Source organism: Curcuma longa, chromosome 15, assembly GCF_044706935.1.
Source record: "Curcuma longa cultivar G26 ecotype Majalengka, Jawa Barat chromosome 15, ITB_CL_G26_1.1, whole genome shotgun sequence".
NCBI classification, from domain to species: Eukaryota; Viridiplantae; Streptophyta; class Magnoliopsida; order Zingiberales; family Zingiberaceae; genus Curcuma; species Curcuma longa.
Genome location: NC_133875.1, coordinates 3,536,907 through 3,558,894, shown reverse-complemented (window position 1 = coordinate 3,558,894; position 21,988 = coordinate 3,536,907). Strand labels below are relative to the sequence as shown.

Genomic DNA, 21,988 nt, shown 5'->3' with positions numbered 1-21,988 from the left:
CATAAGTTAGCCGAATAGATATTCGATTTTATCCAATGAAGCTTTAAGGACTACATTTTAAGGAAGTTGATTACCCTCCGACCGATGAGACACCCACTTTTTTAGATGAGAAATGATAGACTGCATAAAAATGCAGCATGAAATCCCAGCATGACACACACACTGCATGGAGATGAGACTCAGGCCTTGTGTGTATGGAATTTCATGTTGCATTTTCATGCAATCTACCATTGCTCTTTTTAGATATGGACAAGATCATGGATCACACCCCTCAAGATTTACTATTTTTTGATCCTGTGTCAGGTTAAATTTGTGAATGTTTAAGAGTAAGAAGCCCAAATGATGTTTGACTCTCCACTCGGGTAGGTAAATCTTATATGCTTCCTCTTTAATCCTTATTGGTTTTTCTTATGTTGCCTAAACAACGTAGGTGATCAAACAAATGTTGTCTTATATTGAAACTCCTTCGCTTTTTGTTATTGATCATACGTGAGAATACAGATTCAATGCCCCTCTCGGACTTGTTATTCATGTCAGGCTCTCTAAGCCTCCTCCATATTGATATACTTCTCAACTCGGGCGAGAAGCTCATTGTAGTCACATGGGGGCCTTTTTGACAAAGAACAAAAGAAGTCTCCTTCCTATAAAGGCATCCATCAGAATCTCGGGCACAACCGAGGGTATCTCCCCGTACAACTCTAGTGAATCATTGAGGTAGGCGTGCAAGGATTCCTATGATTTTTGCTAGAAATTGAAGAGACTGAGAGGGGTGACAAATACCTCTTTAGAGTTGGAGAAGTAACGCAAAAATAACACGGTGAATTCATCAAAGGATTATATGGATCTAGGCGTCAGTGTGTTGAACCATTGCCGAGCGGATCCAATAAGCGTTGTGAGAATGACTCGACATTTAATTCCCTTGCAATATTGGTACAACAAAACTGCATTTTCATCTGCAGCACAGGTGATCCTCCGAGTCGATAGTGTCATTATACTCATGGATGTGAGGTGGTTGGAAGTGCCTAAGCAGCTCTTCCTTGAGAATACTTTTCAAGAATGATATTTGTTGAACAGTTACCCTACTAGCGGGTAGCAATCCAGGTGACTTAGTACTAATGGGTCTTTTATCAAGATGGTAAGTCGAAATGGCTCCCTTCGAGGTTTATTTTGCAGGCTCAACTATAGTTAGTCCCTCAGTCGAGACTGCTTCCTCTTCTTCTTTAACGCGAAGTGTTTAGCCTTGTCACAAGGCTTCTTCAACTATAGCGGCGACCATGCGAATGAGTTGCTCCCTTGAAATTGAGGCCCTGGCGATTTCGATAATAAGTAAGGAGGGACAACATGATTCAATCAACTTCTCAGATTGGTGTTCCATTAGCATTCTCTTGGTGCAAACCATTATGAATTTTTGTAAGATTTTCTCACAAATTGTGCAAATTTGATGGCAAGGAGGGATGAGGAATTTTACATTTTTGCATAATGTACCCTAATAAAGTTTATGATGGCCTAACTAAACTTGAGAAAATTAATTGTCTGCTATTTGAAATCGAAAATATCATGGTAAATATAGAATTGAATTATGGTAGTTCCTTTTTTATATATAAAAAAAGATATATTGTTAATTTTCTATGTTGTATCCAAATAAATCTTCTATGTGTACTTAAAAACCGATCTAACAAATGCAGAAATGGTAATAATATTGACAAGTGAGAACCAACTCGTTACTTTGATCATGCAATCTACTGTATCATCAACTAACAGCAAAGGAGGCTCTCGGGCAATAGTACAGTAGCAGAGTCTATTTATTTTTTTGAAATCTAAGATTTGAGTCTCAACTTCGACACATTGATGGATATATTCTTTTCAATGGGAGATTGATCTAAGAATATTGGATTGGTGGACTGCCCGTTAAGAATGCTTTCTGATTTACTTTGATAGTCAGTAAAAATTTTTGTAGGATCAAATCGGTGACTCCAGAATTAATGGACATAAGCCCGACGCCTGATGTCAACTAAAAAAAATGAATTTCACATTTATAGATTGATGGAATATACATTTAGTTCTTATCTGTTCAATATCATCGATCCTAATAAAGTTTACTCCCAGACTATAGTTGAGATGGTAATTATGAGGTAGAATTGTTAAATCAAGTAAGAGTCGAATCTTGATAAAAATCATGAAAATATCTTTTTCATGAGGACCATCTATAATTTTATGATTTACCTTTCTAAATGATCAGAAAAAACTGGATAGCGTCTAAAGTCACCAAATGACCTTTTGTCTAATGATGACTCTGTCAACCAAATCAAATTAAGAATCTGATTTATCAGTGTATTTGTTCCTTTCATTTGAATAAGTAGAGAAGGTTTCAGTTTAAAACTCAATTAAAGTAAATATTTATATGGACAAAATTCAAAAGAATTTTTTTTATTTTTTTAAGTGGAATCATAAAAAGGGCACCTATTATTAACATAAGGACACTCCATGCAAATGTGATTTTATTTTTCAAAATTATTATTTACTTTCCATACAAGTAAAATATAAAATAATTATGATCCCATAATTATTATAATATAATATTAATCAAAAATAAATTATTTATATTATAATAATGATTCATAATTATTATAATATAATATTAATATGTGTTCACCACAGTATTATTAGTATTGATCGAAGTCGAAATATTAATTGTAGGATCGATGCGTATGCATGAGAGAGAAGGTGAATCTCGCTCATGCATTCGTTCGTTCGTTCTATCAAGGACACTTGCAGCGGATTAGACAGGACACATCAGACTCACGGATTTACTTGGTTCTTAACTCCTTAAGATTAATTAGTACATTCAAGGTGGAAGACGTCCATCCAATATATAGTGCTCTCCTTTTCAGAGATGGAGAAACCGTCTTACCGTCAATATAATATAAAAAGAAAATATTGTATTTTAGATTTGCTAAATAATAATAATAAGAAACCACGTAGAGCATAGAGCATATATATATATCTAGCCTATAGCACATGTTTCTTATATTTTATCTTTTCTTTTTTGTTTCCAATCATTCAAACAAATTTACCAAACAACTTGATTTAAAGCAACTAAATTACTTTTACAGTAAAAGAAATAACAGAAAATAATATAAAGTTTTGGAACATGAACTATCACAGCTCACATAACATAAATGGACGTAATTAACTGAAAGAGACATACTGTGATTCCTTGTTTCGTTCTATTAATTTTCTATTCTAAATTAATTCCACACGCTCTTTGAAGTATTCCAAACGGCGACAAGATCAGTTGACTAGAGACTTCCTCCAGTATCATCATCTTCTACAGATATTATAACTTTGCTTGCAGCAACTCGGCGCAAAGAACACAGCAATAAATTGCAGGTGCAGGCAACGCAACGCAAATCCTTAGACTTCCATGGCGCGGATGCAGCTCTTTCTTCTACAGTTCCTGGAAATAGTACTACTAGCAGAGACATTATTTCTACTTGGCCGATCCAGCTCGTCTGGTATGTTTTTGAAAGAATTTTTAGTCCAGAATTAAATTAAATTGTAAGACCGTAGGATTTTTGTCCATTTGTTTATCTGTTTGTTTATTTATTTGGCATCGTCAAAGTCTCATGGTCTGTAGAAAGTTTGCCGTAAAGCAATACTTCAATATCCTTCATTTCAAAACCAATCTAATGAATAAAGACTTCAGACAATTATTAGCATACGAGAAATGATAGACTACATGAAAATGCAGCATTAAAATGTAGCATGACACACTATAGGTCTGGGTCCCACCTCCATACAATATAGTATGTCATGTTGTATTTTTATGTTGCATTTTCATGCAGTCTATCATTTCTCTTAGAGCAATAATACACTACATGAAAAATGTAGCATGAAACTCAACATAACACATTCTATACAGTGGATCTCATATCCATACAGTAGGGTTCACATCCATGCAGTTGAGTGTGTCATGTTGAGTTTCATGTTACATTTTTCATGTAGCATATCATTTTCTTTCTCTTAGTAGATGCATGACAACTGAGTCATAGAGTTATTAGGCCTCGTTAACACAATATTAATATTTGCCTAGTGAAATAAGTGTACTTCACCTATTTGGAAACCTAATAGATCTCATTGTCCTGTTTAATAGGAGAAATTGTAGCACAATTTCATATCCATTTGTAGCATAAGTCACACTTGTTAGAAAATTATTTTGCTAGACCGTATGAATTCTAAAATATATATATATATGAACTCGTATAAAGAAAAATATAATAACAAGTATCTAGTTACGTCAAGAAACTATAGCAAAAGTAAATATAAAAGGAGATATACGATGCACGTGATTGCAGCGGAAAATTCATCATCCTTTTGTGCCGTTTATGAATCCAAAAATCCTAGAAGTCAAATAGAGATAAAATTCAATCGTGATGAGATGACCAAAGGATTTGATTCATTTATTTATCTATCGGACTTTTGTGAAGGAGATATAATGACGGGGAGTAGCGCACTTATCGATGGCCAGACATTGATCACGACGGGGAGCGTGTTCCAACTCGGCTTCTTCAGTCCAGTTAACGATTCTGCGACTGCATACATAGGAATTTGGTACTACAACCACCCACCAAGAGGAAACAAAGTAGTTGTATGGGTCGCCAATAGGAACAAGTCTGTCGACGCATCCATGGCATCGTTGAACCTGACTTCCGACGGAAATCTGATCTTATTTGAGGAAGGAACAAAGGTTTGGTCGACGGGAACATTTGCAGGACTCAATTCTGCACGCTTGCAGCTTTTAGACTCAGGAAACCTCGTGCTGACTACCGGCAACTCTAACAGAACTCTGTGGCAGAGCTTCGATCATGCGTGTGACACTCTTCTCCCTGGCATGAAGATGGGATTCGACTTCCGGACCAACACTCCGTGGCAACTCGTGTCCTGGATGAGTGCGACGGACCCTTCTCCGGGCAAGTACATCTTCAGGATGGAGACATATAATGTTCCGGACTTTTTCATACTGAGTGTGAATGGATCAGTCAAACTCGGCCGCACTGGGCCATGGAATGCGCAATTAGTCGACGTTCCGATAGTGAGCAACGTACTAAGCGGGGCATACGTGTCCAACCAGAATGAGACCTACTACATCCCTGTATATCTGACTCGATCTACAAAGTTAGTGCGGATGGTAATGGACGTCAACGGAAAGAGAAACATTTTGCTTTTTGTTGAGGGAGAGTGGACAACTTTCGTGTCTAGTCCCAGCGACGAGTGCAATCACTACAACCGCTGTGGCCGTAACAGTGTTTGCACCAAGGACGGCTTCTCATTCTCCTGTCGTTGCTTGGAAGGGTTTGTGGAGATCGGAAGCGTCGTCGGGTGCGAGAGGAACAAACCCTTGGGATGCTCGTCGAACCAGTTTCGGAAGGAGCCGAGCGTGAAGCTGCCCGACACCGAGAACGCAACCTCACGAGGCAACATTAGTCTGGATGCGTGCAAGAAATTGTGCTTGGATGATTGCTCCTGCGTCGCGTATGCGGTGATCAATGGGCCTTATGGCTGCATAACTTGGCGCGGTGAGCTGTTGGATCTCAGAAGTCTTCTCGACGGAGGAGACGATTTGTACATTCGGCTTCCTGGTATATCGAGTTATGCATACATGAAATTGGATGATCACTTGATCAGAGTAACATTATATTTAATCATCGTTTTCCTTCTTTTTCTTTTCCTGCAGAATCATCAACGTCAAATTGGAAGAAGCTCGCGTGGGCGATAGTCATTTCGGTGTTGCTGGGAATTGTTTTGCTGTGCTGTGTAGGTGTACTCGTTAGAAAGAGGAGAAACAGAGCACCCACCTGCAGATTGCAATTGCAGTTTCCAAATGTGCAGAAAGGTAACGAATGATTCTTGCACTATATTTTATTAAACAATAATGCTAGTTTTTCAAAATTATTTCGGGTTTAAAAAGAAGATTTTTAGTAATTCATAATGTGGTCCTTGTGCCAGGTTCGATCAACCCATTGGAGGTGCTTCCTTCGTATGATTTGCGTACTATAAAAGCTGCAACAAACGATTTCTCTGAAGGAAACAAACTTGGGGAAGGGGGATTTGGAGTTGTTTACAAGGTAAGAAGAATAAAGATCTAGCCTTTCAAACCTGTAAAATTGAAGAAAATGGTACATTGTATCAGGGTCAAATAGAAGATGGACAGAAGATTGCTGTCAAAAAATTATCAAGATACTCCTCCCAAGGCCCAGATGAGTTCCTTAATGAACTCTCATTGATAGCCAAGTTACAACATAGAAACCTTGTTCGTCTTCTAGGCTGCTGCATTGAAGGAGATGAGCGACTCATGATACTTGAATACATGGAAAATAAGAGCCTTGATGCATTCATTTATGGTCAGTATACTTAGTTTTATTACCTTCACAAATGGTTAAAAACTAATCACAATACATTTATCTGATCCTGTAAATCTGGATCTCCAGATAAAGCTAAAAGTTCATTGCTAAATTGGCAAAGACGTTTCCATATTATAATTGGGATCGCTCGAGGACTTTTATACTTGCATCAAGACTCTAGATTGAGAGTCATTCATCGTGATCTTAAGCCGAGCAATATTCTCCTTGATAAGGATATGAATCCAAAGATTTCAGATTTCGGCATCGCAAGGATATTTGAAGGAGATAATGCTCTTGAGGATGCAACAACGAGACCGGTCGGAACATTGTAAGTCTTTTAGATTGAGTTCACTTGATCTGATTAAATATATACAAGAAGGTTAGGAGGAAAACTAACAAAGAAATATTAAGTTAATTCAATTTCTCTCACCTTGTCCTTTTATTTTTTTTGTAGTGGTTACATGGCACCTGAGTACTTATCACGTGGAGTTTTTTCATTCAAGTCAGATGTGTTTAGCTTCGGTGTGATAGTACTAGAAATCATAAGTGGAAAAAAGAATAGAGTATTCAGTCAAACTTGTCAAACTGATACGAACTTAAATCTTTTAGGCTATGTAAGTATCAATTTCAATATACATGGTCTTTCATCTCTACATTGTACTATCTAAAATTTTAAAATATGTTTCCTATGATATTGCAGGTAAATAAACTTTGGCAGGAAGAAAGATCTTTAGAGATTGTTGATGAAACATTAAATCAATCATATCTAACAGAAGAAGTTCTACGTTGTATCCACATAAGTCTTCTATGTGTACAAGATAATAGTAACGACAGGCCAAAAATGACAGAAGTGATGGCAATGTTAACAAGTGAGGATCAAATCTCTACTCCAATTATGCAACCTGCTATAACATCAAGTAGCAATGAAGGAGATTTCACTAGGAACGAAATAAGCTTCACACTTGAAGGTCGTTGAAATATGTATTTACTTCTTATCTTATCAATATTTGGCATCTTCAATGTCTTGGATCAATATGTATCTATTAACATTTCACCTTGGGCAGACCCCTCATTAATACAGAAATCAAATAAGATGATACTGAAAATTACAGAATGAGAAAACATCTAAATTATAAAAGAAAAGATAATTGAAAATGTTGGCCAATCATTAATATTCACGATATTTTCTATGATCGTGATGATTTCTATAGAAGTTGATTTTTATGAACTTAGATATGACAAAGTATGATCAACAAGAATCAAATGAACTCATTTCACCTCATCAGTTTGTTAGAGTGAGACTCATTTCTTCTGTAGTTAAATCCCCTTCATTGCTGGTTGAGGTTGATACCATTACAGGTTGCTTTAGTGGGGTTAGAAGTTGATTCTCACTCATCAACATCATCATCACCTCTACCATTGTTGGCCTATCTTCGCAGTTGTCTTGCACGCACAAAAGAGCCATTTGGATGCATCGCAAGATTTCTATTGTTGGGTATGAACAATCTAAAGAATCATCAAGAATTTTCAAAGATCTACCTTCCTTCCAAAGTTTGTATGCCTACAATCAAATAAAAATTAAAATTTGAGCTCTACGCAATATCGATATACATAAAGGTTTATTTATTTTGAAACAACACTTACATGTGCTAAAAGATTTAAATTTGTATTTGTTTGACTCAAGACTCTATTCCTCTTACTGTTTAGAATTTCTAATACTATCACACCGAAGCTAAAGACATCCGACTTAAATGAAAATATTAAAGTCCTTAGATCACTATGCAAAATTAACCATTAAAGTAATACTTCAATATTCTTAATTTCAAAACCTACCCTAATGACTAAAGATTTCAGTTCATCATTATGGCTTATTAATTAGTGCATAGTTCGTTCACTTGCAATTATTGAAAATGGCTGTTGATCAGGGGCATTTGACTAAGTCTATTCGCATGTTATTCATGATCCTTAATAACTACACTCCAGCACCATTCTTTCACACAGTGACAGACTTTGAAACCAATCAAAGGTGATCATAAATTAGCCTCAAGATAGAAATTACAGAAATCTATGGAGCAGATGTAGCAACAGATAAGATTGCAGGAGCAAGCGAGGGAAAACATGACCAAGATGAAGAAGCTCCTTCCTTTTGTGTTCCTGGAATTACTAGCAGATTTTGCCTGATTAATGTTAAGCACTGATTTTGCCCGAATTTTAAATAATTAGTTTTCTATTTAGTGTTGACAAATTGTTGAAGTAGTGTGCCTTTCTGAAGACTGAAGTTAACTAAAAAATAATATTAACTAAAAGAAAAAAAAAGTTTAAACGTTCTCAGCCACATTGAAAACTATCTTTTGACTGAGTCCATGTATATAACTATTGCATTGCTTAATTAACTCACTACTAAGGAGTCATTAGAGTCAGGTATTGTCATTCGCTGTCTAATGTTGACTGAAAGAGATACGATGATTCCATGTTGTTTGGTTCTATTATTTTTCTGTTCTAATGTTAACAGATCGTTGAAGTAGTGCTTCTTTTCAGTCTTCCAAACAGAGACAAATTCATTGACTAGAGACTTTCTGCTCTAGCATCATCTTCTAAGGGTGTTAAATGTTATAACTTTAGCTTGCGGATGCAGCTATAATAGAGCTGTTTGAGAACATACTATCTCCTGCACAAAAATCAACTCTTGCTTCAGTTACTGCTCTGTTCATCCTCTATCTTGAGGGAACATGTGCAGAATTGTATTTTCTTCAGGAATGAGCATCCGCAAACCGTTGATTCAATTCAGACAATACTATTCAACTTATCTCAGCATGAAAAAGATTAATGAATAAACCAAGATGGCAAGCTATGCAAGATCCTTTGATCTTATAATTCTATTCGGCACTAAGAGTTCTATTTTATACATACCAGGAGAAGACTGACCAAGAACAATAACTGCTGCTGCTGCCATTTCCAGAAACCAAAAATGAAAATGCTGCACCTGAGTCATGAAAGTTAGTTTGCAACTGAATCTACTGCTAGATCTGTTTCATAGAATTCTACAAGTTCTATCAACAATTTTCACCTTTTCAACAGCTTTAAGCTGGATGGTAAACCACGGAGTCATAGTCAACAGCTTTATGCCAAGACAAGAAAAGTGTCTTTATGGTAAGATGGTTCAGTATCAAACCTAATTAACAAAATCAAATTGAGAATCAGAGGCAAGAAAAAACATGTATGCATATATAGTCAACAGGGAAAATTGATCATCTTGTTTAGTCAAAAAAAAAAAAAAAAAAAAAATCGTGATTCAATATCCACTTGTCTCACGACCTCACTAAAAGGGAGAAATTTGATGTTTTTTAAACTTATATTAAATTATTGTAACATCTTTTTTTTAAAAAAAATAAATGACTTGTTCTTCTCGAGCTCAACCACATTGAAGGCTCCTTATCAACCATATTCTTCTCAACCACATTGAAAGCTCCTTCTCAACCACATTGAAAGCTATCTTGTTTCACGAAGTCCGACACTTGTATTGCTTATTAATTAATTAACTCGCCACTAATGAGTCATTAGGGTCAGGTATTGTCATTCACTGTCTAATAGGCCTTTATTTAGCCTTAACCCGATCATTAATCATTAGCCAAATGAAGATTTTGATCTTCTTAGAGCTTGGAGAGATTGCACTATTCTGCTGTACGTGCACTTCTAGTATAATCCATCTGATGATTGATGATCCCAGATTAACTTGTTGATTCTGTATCCATATCGGTAAAAAGAGATTATTAATCTGCTTAATAATCTTAGACCCAGGTCTTGTTTCAATTAGTGATGTAACGATCCGGCCCGTCCGTCTATGGAAATTCTATTTATCCCGATCTTTATTTTTCTGTGGGTCATGGGTCGTCGACCATCGACCGTGCCGTTACCTACTAGGACTTTCCACCCCTACCCAGTGGATTTTTTTGTCTTCTCCATATTCGAACTCTAGACCTGCAGATTAAAGTTCCTTAAGTTTCCACTTGGTTACCAGATTCAAGGACCTTTAGTACTTTAGCCTGCAGATCGAGAGTTCGAATCTAGTGAAAATAAAAATCCACTAGACAGGATGGAAAGATCTCATAATTGATTTAAAGGAATTAAATTACATTTACAGTAAAAGGAATACTACAAAATAAATATAAAGTATAAAGTATCCCAGCTCATATAATATAAATGGACGTAATTATCTGAAAGAGATATACGTACGGTGATGCCGTGTTGTTTAGGGTTTCGTTGTATTATTTTTTTATTATAGCGTCGACAAATTGTCTAAATAGTGCTCCTTAGCAGTCTTCCAAACGGTGGCAAATCCGTTGAGTAGAGACTTTCGGCTCTACATCATCAGCTGAAGTATTCCAAACAGATCAGACAAAATCAGTTGACTAGAGACTTCCTGGTCTATCATCGTCTTCTAAAGGTGTTAAACGCTATAACTTAGCTTGCAGCAACTCTGCGCGAAGAACACAATACTAAATTGCAGGTGCAGACAACGCAACGCAAATCCTTAAACTTCCATGGCGTGGATGCAGCTCTTTCTTCTACAGTTCCTGGAAATAGTACTACTAGCAGAGACATTCTTTCTACTTGGCCGATCCTCGTCTGGTATGTTGAAGAAAGAAATTAATTAGTCCTGAAATTAAATTGTAAGACAGTAGGATTTTTTTGTCCATTTGTTTATCTGTTTATTTATTTATTTGGCATCGTTAAATTAAAGCCTCAGGATCTATCGAAAGTTTTCTTCAATATCCTTCGTTTCAAAACCAATATAATGAATAAAAATTTCAGGCTTAAGAGAAGACACACAGGGCAACTGAGGCTTAGAGTTGTTAGGCCTTGTTTGTTAGCTAGGATGAATGGATGATAATGCCGTTAGAAGGGGATGAATAGGCATTCAAAATTTTTATCGTCTATAAAGAGTTATATATAGTAGAAAATACATGTAACGACTTGGCCAGTCCGTCCGTGGGAACTCTACTTATCTCGATCCCTATTTTTCTGTGGGTCATGAGCCGTCGATCATTGACCGTGCCGTTACCTACTCGGACTTTCCACCTCTGCCCAGTGGATTTTTGTCTTCCCCAGATTTAAACTCTAGACCTGCAGACTAAAGTACTAAAGTTCCTTGAATCTGATAACCAAGTGAGAAGTCCGAGTGGAAAGTCCGAGTAGGTATCGGCATGGTCGATGATCGACGGCCCATGACCCACAGAAAAATAGAGGTCGGGATAAATAGAGTCGGCCCACGGTTGGACGGGCCGGGTCGTTACAATACAAATCAAATATATAACAAAAAAAAGCACAAGAGATAAATCGATTTTATGTTATTTAAATTCCCTAATTTTTACTCAACTGTTTAGTCCTAATTTTTACTTCACTTATTTCGCTACCAGATAGATCGTCCATCGTCCTGTTTAGTAGGAGAAATTGCAGCACAATTTGATATCCATTTATAGGTCATACGTTCATGATGACCGAAGGATTTGATTCATTTATTTGTTTTTGGAATTTTGTGCAGGAGATATAATGATCGGAAATAGCTCACTTATCAATGACCGGACATTGATCTCGGCGAGGAGCGTGTTCCAATTGGGCTTCTTCAGTCCAGTTAACGATTCTGCGACTGCATACATAGGAATTTGGTACTACAGTCACCCACCGAGAGGAAACAAAGTAGTATGGGTCGCCAATAGGAACAAGTCTGTCGACGCATCCATGGCATCGTTGAACCTGACTTCCGACGGAAATCTGATCTTGTTTGAGGAAGGAACAAAGGTTTGGTCGACGGGAACATCCGCAGAACTCAATTCTGCACGCTTGCAGCTTTTAGACTCAGGAAACCTCGCGCTGACTGCCGGCAACTCTAACAGAACTCTGTGGCAGAGCTTCGACCATGCGTCCGACACTCTTCTCCCTGGCATGAAACTGGGATTCGACTTTCGGGCCAACACTTCGTGGCAGTTCGTGTCATGGATGAGTGCCACGGACCCTTCTCCGGGCAGGTACGTCGTCAGGATGGAGACATACAATGTTCCTGACTTTTTGATACTCAGTGTGAATGGATCGGTCAAACTCGGCCGCACTGGGCCATGGAATGGGCAATGGTTAGTCGACCTTCCAATGCTGAGGAACGTACTAAACTTCACATACGTGTCCAACCAGAATGAGACCTACTACATCACCGAATATCAGACTCGATCTCCAGTGTTAGTGCGGATGCTACTGGACGCCAGCGGAAAGAGATACCTTTTGATTTTTGATGGGGGACAGTGGAATTCTTTCTTGACACTTCCCAGAGACGACTGCGATAACTACAACAGTTGTGGCGGCAACAGTGTTTGCACCAAGGGCTACTACTCGATCTCCTGTCGTTGCTTGGAAGGGTTTGTGGAGATCGGAAGCGTCGTCGGGTGCGAGAGGAAGGAACCCTTGGGCTGCTCGTCGAACCAGTTTTGGAAGGAGCCGAGCGTGAAGGTGCCCGACACCGAGAACGCAACCTCACGAGGCAACATCAGTCTGGATGCGTGCAAGAAATTGTGCTTTGATGATTGCTCCTGCGTCGCGTATGCGGTGATCAATGGGCCTTATGGCTGCATAACTTGGCGCGGTGAGCTGTTGGATCTCAGAAGTTTTCCCGATGGAGGAGACGATCTGTACATTCGGCTTTCAGGTAGAACAGTTATGCATGCATGCGTGAAATTGGATAATCAGAGTAACATTTAATTATATGTTTTCTTTCTTTGTCTTTCCTGCAGAATCATCAACGTCAAATCGAAAGGAGTTCATGTGGGCGATTGTAGTCATTCTGGTGTTGGTGGGAATTTCTTTGATGTGTTGTGTAGGTGTACTCCTTCGAAGGCGGAGAAACTTAGCATCAACCTCCAGATTGCAATTGAAGTTTCCAAATGTGGAGAAAGGTCTTGCACATATAGCAATACTGCTAGTTGTTCAAAGTTACTTCGGATTTGAAAAGGATTGAATCAAATTTATTTAGATTAATCATTCAATTCTCAACTTTCTAAGAAAAGAATTGAAAATTTTTTTTTACTAATTCATAGTGTGATCCTTGTGCCAGGTTTGATCAGCACATTGGATGTACTTCCTTCATATGATTTGCATACTATAAGAGCTATAACAAATGATTTTTCCGAAGAAAACAAACTTGGAGAAGGCGGATTTGGTGCTGTTTACAAGGTAAGAAGAAGACTTTCAGTATCAGAAAAATAAAGATCTAGCCTTGCAAACTTGTGAAATTGAAGAAAATGGTACATTTTGTCAGGGTCAATTGGATGATGGACAGATGATTGCTGTCAAAAAATTATCAAGATACTCCTCACAAGGCCCAAATGAGTTCCAGAATGAACTGTCTGTAATAGCCAAGTTACAACATAGAAATCTGGTTCGTCTTCTAGGCTCTTGCATTGAAGGAGATGAACGAATTATGATACTTGAATACATGGAAAATAAGAGCCTTGATGCCTTTATTTATGGTCAGCATATTTTCTCACGTTTCTTAGTTTTATTACCTTCACAAATGATTAAAAACTAATCACAACATATTCATCTGATCCTGTAAATATGATTCTCCAGATAAAGCTAAAAGTTCATTACTAAATTGGCAAAGACGTTTTGATATTATAATTGGAATCGCTCGAGGACTTCTATACTTGCATCAAGACTCTAGATTGAGAGTTGTTCATCGTGATCTTAAGCCAAGCAATATTCTCCTTGACAAGGACATGAACCCAAAGATTTCAGATTTTGGCATTGCAAGGATATTCAAAGGAGATGATGCTCTTGAGGACGCAACAACAAAACCAGTTGGAACATTGTAAGTCTTTATATATTGATTTACTTGATTTGAGTAAATATATAACGGAAGAAGGTTGGGTGGAAAAGTATTAAGAAAAAATATTAAATTACCTTGTTATTTTCTCCATATAATTCTAATATCTTTTTCACTAAGTAATATAATGCTAATATTGAAGCTCTTAATTGTAGTGGTTACATGGCACCTGAGTATTTATCAGATGGAGTGTTTTCATTCAAGTCGGATGTGTTTAGCTTCGGTGTGATAGTATTAGAAATCATAAGTGGAAAGAAGAATAGAGTATTCAGTCAAACTGATACAAGTTTAAACCTTTTAGGACAGGTAAATATTACCTTCAAAATACACATTCTTTTATTTCTATGAGTATTATTTAAAACTTAAATATGTTTTTTTTACAATATTACAGGCATATACACTTTGGAAGGAAGGAAGATCTTTAGAGATTTTGGATGATACATTAAATCAATCATATTCAACAGAAGAAGTTCTACGTTGTATCCAAATGAGTCTTTTATGTGTGCAAGATAATAGTGAAGATAGGCCAACAATGACAGAAGTGGTGATGATGTTGGCAAGTGAGGATCAACTCCTCTCTCCGCTTAAGCAACCTACGATAACAATAACTAGTAGTGAAGGAGGTTTTACTACTGACGAAATGAGTTGCACACTCATAGGTCAATGAAACATGTATTTAGTTCTTATATGATCAATATTTGGCATCATCGGAATCCTTGGATCACTATGTAAAATTTACCATAAAGCAAATACTTCAATATTCATCATTTTAATACCAACCCAATGACTCATCATTATGATTTATTAGAAGGCACATGACATTTAAATCACATATCTATAATTAATTAACTCTTGTCCCTGGGTAATGGTGTCGCGGTAGAACATTCAGGTTGTCACCCAGGCACATGCAGTTCAATCCCCAGTTACAGTGTATTTGTAAAAATTTTTCTTCAAATGGGAAGCGCAATCAAAGGATGTTGGGCATCTGAGCTGGCCGATTTACCCTGGTGGTCGGTGGAAAACTTTCATGGGACCGGATCGGTTACCCCAAAAATAGTCAATAGGGCTAATTGAAATTTATCATTTTTTATAATTAATTAACTCTTTTATTTATTATTCAGAACTTTGTGGTGGTAGTTTAGACATGGATGACAACAGAAAGTGTGGAGAAATAGGAGGTATCATTCTAGAAAATCCATCTAAGATTTTAGAGTAATAACAAAAAGATAAATCTTCTAACCAATTTAAAAGCTCATATAAGTGAGATTTTACTATTCCATTTACTCGAGCACTGTGCCAACAGATTATAGAATTATTGGGACGCCAAGAAAGCCTACTTCACTCGCCTAGCCCCTTCCTGCTCCTGGTAGTCGACCAGCTCCGCTCTAGTCGTCTCTAGGGCCGCCCGAGTTGCCTCTAGCTCAGGACCGAGGAGAGTCTCCTTCTCCTAGGCCTTGGTCAGTAGTAGACCTAGTTGTTCCTTCTCTTGTGTTGAGGCGCAAAGGTCGGCTTGCAGCTGATATGCTTAGCCTCAATGGTGACCAACTCGACCTCTCGACAGGCTAGCGTTTGCTCTGCGCGGACGCTACCTTTCTGTGGCAGCCTTCACCCGAGCCAACTCTTGCTCAGCTCCTGCACTCTATCCGAGTAGCCTTTCGTGCGCTTGCGCCACTTCTCAGCCTCCATCTCTATTTTTTCTTTAGCCTGTTGGGTTACGACTTGCTCAACTTTGGCTCGGTCAACCGCCTGTTGAGTTGCCTCCAGACTTCCCTCAGAAGGGGTCTACTAAGCCTGCTGCCCTTTGAAATGGACAATTTTGGCCTCCATCCGTTGGTATTGCTTCATGGCGCGGAGGAGTTGATCGTGCAGGACTTTCTGCTCTATCTCAGTCTGCGATAAAAGAACAAATATGTTATAAAATAATCGGGCGAAAGACATGTATGGAGATCCAAGTATCCAAGACATGCAAGAAAAGTGATAATTTGAGGTAAGAAAAAACATGTACGCATAGTCAACCGAGAAAATTGATCATCCTGTTTAATCAAAAAATCGTGATTTAATATCCACTTGTCTGATGACCTCACTAAAAAGGGAGAAAATTGATATTTTTTAAACTTAATTATATTAGATTATTGTAAAATCTAGATTTTATTTTTGTAATTTAAATTTATGAATCAATATTAAAAAAAAGTAGGATTTGCAAATTTTATAAGAAATTAACTCAAAAATAATATTAACTAAAAGGAAAAAAGTTTCAACGTTCACTTTTGAAGCATCGGTTTGGACTTGTTCTTCCCAACCACATTGAATGCTCCTTCTCAACCATTTACTTCTCAACGACATGGAAAGCTCCTTCTCAACCACGCTATCTTGTTTCACAAAGTCCACCGACACTTTATTGCTTAATTAACTCAGGTCATTAGGTCAAGCATTGTCATTTAATGTCTAATAAGCCTTAAATTTATTTACTCTTAAGCCTACAATTAATCATTAGCCAAATGAAGATTTTGATATTCTTTTTCTACAAAAAGTGGAATCCGCCATCTCAGTGGCTTCACATAGTCGGCCCTATGATTATCTGTGAGGAGGTAAATCGAGAAACTACAATTAGCCACGACGGAGGAGAACATTGTCTTGACTTCGTCGAAATTCAAATCCTTATCTATTTTTGCAACTCTACTCCGTCGTAATCAACTCAGCTATGTCTCAGTACAAGATTTTGATCTTCTTACAAATTGGAGAGATTGCAGTACTATTCTGGCGTATACGTCCACTTCTAGCATAACCCATCTGATGATTGATGATCCCAGATTAACTTGTTGATTCTGTATCCATTGGTAAAAAGAGAATAGATTATTAATCTGCTTATAATAAATAACCTTAGACCCAGGTCTTGTTTCAATTAGTGATTTAAGGTTTGATATATTAATATTGGATGTTGTTTCGTTCTATTTTCTATAATTGTGGAAGTAGTATGACAGTCTCGTTTGAAGTATTCCACACAGCTCCTTTGAAGTACTCCAAACAGCGACAAATCAGTTGACTAAAGCTGTTAAATGCTATAACTTAGCTTGAAGCAACTCTGCGAAAAGAACACAACAGTAAATTGCAGTGCAGGCAACGAAAATCCATGGCGCGGATGCAGCTCTTTCTTCTACAGTTCGTGGAAATAGTACTACTAGCAGAGACATTCTTTCTACTTGGCCGATCCTCGTCTGGTATGTTTAAGAAAAAATTTTTAATCTAGAATTCAATTAAACTATAAAGCCGTAGGATTTTTGTACATTTTGTTTATTTATTTATTTGGCATCGTCAAAGTCTCACTCTTCTGTAGAAATTGTTTGCCGTAAAGCAACACTTTAATATCCTTCATTTCAAAACCAATCTAACGAATAAAGATTTCAGGCTTATTAGAAGACGCATGGCAACCGAGCGGTAGAGTTATTAGGCCTCGTTAACACGATATTATTTTTTTGCTAGACGAATTCTAAAATATGTTTGAACTGGTACGTATAAAGAAAAATATAACAACAAATATCTAGTTATGTCGAGAAACTATAGTAATATATATATATATATATATAAATACAAAAGGAGATATATCATATATGATCAACTTGATTACAACGGAAAAGTAATCGACCATTTGTGTCATCCATAAATCCGAGAATCCTGCTCAAGAAGAAAGAGAGCAAAGAGTCTTTCAGATGAATTAATTAGGAAGATGACATCATAATCTCTCTTTCGACAGAGAGCAAAAAAAATCTATCAACATTTCTAATGCCACTGAGACCAAGTCTATATATATATATATATATAACTTAATCAATTATCAGTCTATTAATGATAACGATTTAATTTAAGAAGTTTTATACATAAGCCTCCACATCAAATAACTCAAATATAGAATCCTCAATTTGGATTGAGTCTGTCAAATTAATTTTTCATTCTAAATAATTTAAGTAGATTAATTAAATTTTATCAACTTTTTAAGGTGGATTTAAGTGGATCTCATTTTAAGGTGGATTCAAGTGGATCGACCCTGCGTAGACCCGCGTGGGTAGTCCCGTGACGGATTTGGACTAGCTCGTCGGTTGAGAAAATTTATTTATTTTTTTTTAATTTAAAATTAAAGTAGAAAACTCAATGGACTAAAAAACTTAATCCGTCTAAATCCTAATTCAAATTTAAAAATTTTAATTTGACTCATTTAAACTGTAATTTAAACTTAAATTTTTTTAATATTTTTAATATTTTTATTATTTTGAGTTAAGTTGGATTGGATTAGAAATTTCTCAATCCATCACGTGGATGAATAGGCACGCTCCCACCCTACCATATTATATTATGAATTTCTAATGGATTAACTCATCCCGTCGTAGATTGGTCTGCAGTTCTACTGAAACCCTTTGTATTAATTAGATTATTTAACAGATTTAATTTTTTTTAATAAGGATCTGTATTTGCATGTCATGCATAACATGTAAATCCATGATAAAATTCATCTCCATGAGATGACCAAAGGATTTATTTATGGACTTTTGTGCAGGAGATATAATGATGGGGAATAGCTCACTTATCGATGGGCTGACATTGATCTCGACGGGGAGCGTGTTCCAACTCGGCTTCTTCAGTCCAGCTAACGATTCTACGACTGCATACATAGGAATTTGGTACTACAATCACCCACCGAGAGAAAACAAAGTAGTATGGGTCGCCAATAGGAACAAGTCTGTCGACACATCCATGGCATCGTTGAATCTGACTTCCGACGGAAATATGATCTTGTTTGAGGAAGGAACAAAGGTTTGGTCGACGGGAACATCCGCAGAACTCAATTCTGCACGCTTGCAGCTTTTAGACTCCGGAAACCTCATGCTGACAGACGACGACTCTGGAAACATTCTATGGCAAAGCTTCGACCATGCGTGTGACACTTTTCTCCCTGGCATGAAGCTGGGATTCGACTTCCGGATCAACACTTCGTGGCAGCTCGTGTCATGGTCGAGTGCCACGGACCCTTCTCCGGGCAAGTACATCTTCGGGATGGAGACGTATAAAGTTCCCGATTTTTTCACGCTGAGTGCGAATGGATCCGTCAAACTCGGTCGATTTGGGCCATGGAATGGGCGACGGTTCGTCGGCCGTCCAATTCCGGACGTCAAGGTGTGGATGATTGTAAACTTCACATACGTGTCCAACAAGAATGAGACCTACTACATCACCGAATATAAGGTTCGATCTCAAGAGTTAACGCGGGGGGTAGTGGATGCCAATGGGATCTTCCAGCGTTTGCTTTTTGTTGAGGGAGAGTGGACAACTTTCGTGTCTATGCCCAGTGACGAGTGCGATCACTACAACCGCTGTGGCCGTAACAGTGTTTGCACCAAGGACGGCTTCTCATTCTCCTGTCGTTGCTTGGAAGGGTTTGAGAACAAAAGCGTCGTCGGATGCGCGAGGAAGGAGCCCTTTCGTTGCTCATCAAACCAGTTTTCGAAGGAGCAGAGCATGAAGCTGCCCGACACTGAGAATGCAACCTCAGGAGGCAACATTAGTCTGGATGCGTGCCAGAAATTGTGCTTGGATGATTGCTCCTGCATCGCGTATGCGGTGATCAATGGGCCTTATGGCTGCATAACTTGGCGCGGTGAGCTGTTGGATCTCAAAAGTTTTCTCGACGGAGAAGATTTGTACATTCGGCTTCCAGGTATAATCGAGTTATGCATACATGAAATTGGATGATCACTTGATCAGAGTAACATTATATTTAATCATCGTTTTCCTTCTTTTTCTTTTCCTGCAGAATCATCAACGTCAAATTGGAAGAAGCTCGTGTGGGCGATAGTCATTTCGGTGTTGCTGGGAATTGTTTTGCTGTGCAGTTTATGTGTACTCGTTAGAAAGAGGAGAAACAGAGCATCCACCTGCAGATTGCAATTGCAGTTTCCAAATGTGCAGAAAGGTAATGAATGATTCTTGCGCTATATTTTATTAAACAATAATGCTAGTTTTTCAAAATTATTTCTGGTTTAAAAAGAAGATTTTTAGGAATTCATAGTGTGGTCCTTGTGCCAGGTTCGATCAACCCATTGGAGGTACTTCCTTCGTATGATTTGCGTACTATAAAAGCTGCAACAAACGATTTCTCTGAAGGAAACAAACTTGGGGAAGGGGGATTTGGGGTTGTTTACAAGGTAAGAAGACTTTCAGTATCAGAAAAATAAATATAGTCTTTCAAACCTCTAAAATTGAAGAAAATGATACATTTTGTCAGGGTCAATTGGATGATAGACAAAAGATTGCCGTCAAAAAATTATCAAGATACTCCTCACAAGGCCCAAATGAGTTCCAGAATGAACTCTCCGTGATAGCCAAGTTACAACATAGAAACCTGGTTCGTCTTCTAGGCTACTGCATTGAAGGAGACGAGCGACTTATGATACTTGAATACATGGAAAATAAGAGCCTCGATGCCTTTATTTATGGTCAGTTTATTTTCTCATGTTTCTTAGTTTTATTACCTTCACAAATGGTTAAAAACTAATCACAATACATTTATCTGATCTTGTAAATCTGGATCTCCAGATAAAGCTAAAAGTTCATTGCTAAATTGGCAAAGACGTTTCGATATTATAATTGGGATCGCTCGAGGACTACTATACTTACATCAAGACTCTAGATTGAGAGTCATTCATCGTGATCTTAAGCCAAGTAATATTCTCCTTGACAAGGATATGAATCCAAAGATTTCAGATTTTGGCATCGCAAGGATATTTGAAGGAAATAATGCTCTTGAGGATGCAACAACAAGACCGGTTGGAACATTGTAAGTCTTTTAGACTGAGTTCACTTGATTTGATTAAATATATACGAGAAAGTTAGGAGGAAAACTAACAAAGAAATATTAAGTTAATTCAATTTTTCTCACCTTATTTTTTTATTTTTTGTAGTGGTTACATGGCACCTGAGTACTTGTTACATGGAGTTTTTTCGTTCAAGTCAGATGTGTTTAGCTTCGGTGTGATAGTACTAGAAATCATAAGTGGAAAGAAGAATAGAGTATTCAGTCAAACTTGTCAAACTGATACAAACTTAAATCTTTTAGGATATGTAAGTATTAATTTCATCTCTACTTGGTCTTTCATCTTTACGTGGTATTATCTAAAATTTTATAATATGTTTCCTACGACATTGCAGGTAAATAAACTTTGGCAGGAAGAAAGATCTTTAGAGATTGTTGATGAAACATTAAATCAATCATATCCAACAGAAGAAGTTCTACGTTGTATTCACATGAGTCTTTTATGTGTACAAGATAATAGTAACGACAGGCCAACAATGACAGAAGTAATGGCAATGTTAACAAGTGAGGATCAACTCTTTACTCCAGTTATGCAACCTGTTATAACATCAACTAGTAGTGAAGGAGGTTTCACTATCAATGAAATAAGCTTCACACTTGTAGGTCGATGAAATATGTATGTAGTTCTTATCTTATCAATATTTGGCATTATGCCTACAATCAAATAAAAATTAAAATTTGAGCTCTACGCAATATCGATATACATAAAGGCTTATTTATTTTGAAACAACACTTACATGTGCTAAAAAATTTAAATTTGTATTTGTTTGACTCAAGACTCTATTCCTCTTACCGCTTAGAATTTCTAATACTATCACACGGAAGCTAAAGACATCCGACTTAAATGAAAATATT

General features: G+C 37.3%; 2 protein-coding genes across 2 annotated transcripts; both read left to right on the top strand.

The window, feature by feature from the left end:
• Positions 1–4,495: 4,495 nt before the first annotated feature.
• On the top strand, positions 4,496–14,938 carry LOC141846533 (uncharacterized). The gene is made up of 15 exons (XM_074734575.1): positions 4,496–5,639; positions 5,735–5,893; positions 6,007–6,125; positions 6,191–6,401; positions 6,489–6,729; positions 6,856–7,015; positions 7,102–7,374; positions 7,761–7,896; positions 11,944–13,095; positions 13,181–13,342; positions 13,501–13,619; positions 13,705–13,915; positions 14,016–14,256; positions 14,427–14,577; positions 14,663–14,938. Exons 1-15 carry the CDS (start codon positions 4,496–4,498, stop codon positions 14,936–14,938), a joined length of 4,755 nt encoding a protein of 1,584 aa, XP_074590676.1.
• A 2,463-nt stretch (positions 14,939–17,401) lies between these two features.
• On the top strand, positions 17,402–21,744 carry LOC141845794 (G-type lectin S-receptor-like serine/threonine-protein kinase At4g27290). The gene is made up of 8 exons (XM_074733804.1): positions 17,402–17,489; positions 18,821–19,978; positions 20,075–20,233; positions 20,347–20,465; positions 20,546–20,756; positions 20,857–21,097; positions 21,222–21,381; positions 21,469–21,744. The coding sequence occupies exons 1-8, from the start codon at positions 17,402–17,404 to the stop codon at positions 21,742–21,744; spliced, it is 2,412 nt and encodes an 803-aa protein (XP_074589905.1).
• The last annotated feature ends 244 nt before the right edge of the window (positions 21,745–21,988 follow it).

Excerpts from the sequence above, each read along its gene's own strand:
- LOC141845794 (XM_074733804.1), top strand. The coding sequence starts at position 17,402 with ATGGCGCGGATGCAGCTCTTTCTTCTACAGTTCGTGGAAATAGTACTA. Across the intron at positions 20,234-20,346 it reads GTTTCCAAATGTGCAGAAAG|GTTCGATCAACCCATTGGAG; the intron begins GTAATGAATGAT and ends TCCTTGTGCCAG. Across the intron at positions 21,098-21,221 it reads ACAAGACCGGTTGGAACATT|TGGTTACATGGCACCTGAGT; the intron begins GTAAGTCTTTTA and ends TATTTTTTGTAG.
- LOC141846533 (XM_074734575.1), top strand. The coding sequence starts at position 4,496 with ATGACGGGGAGTAGCGCACTTATCGATGGCCAGACATTGATCACGACG. Across the intron at positions 6,402-6,488 it reads CCTTGATGCATTCATTTATG|ATAAAGCTAAAAGTTCATTG; the intron begins GTCAGTATACTT and ends CTGGATCTCCAG. Across the intron at positions 6,730-6,855 it reads ACGAGACCGGTCGGAACATT|TGGTTACATGGCACCTGAGT; the intron begins GTAAGTCTTTTA and ends TTTTTTTTGTAG.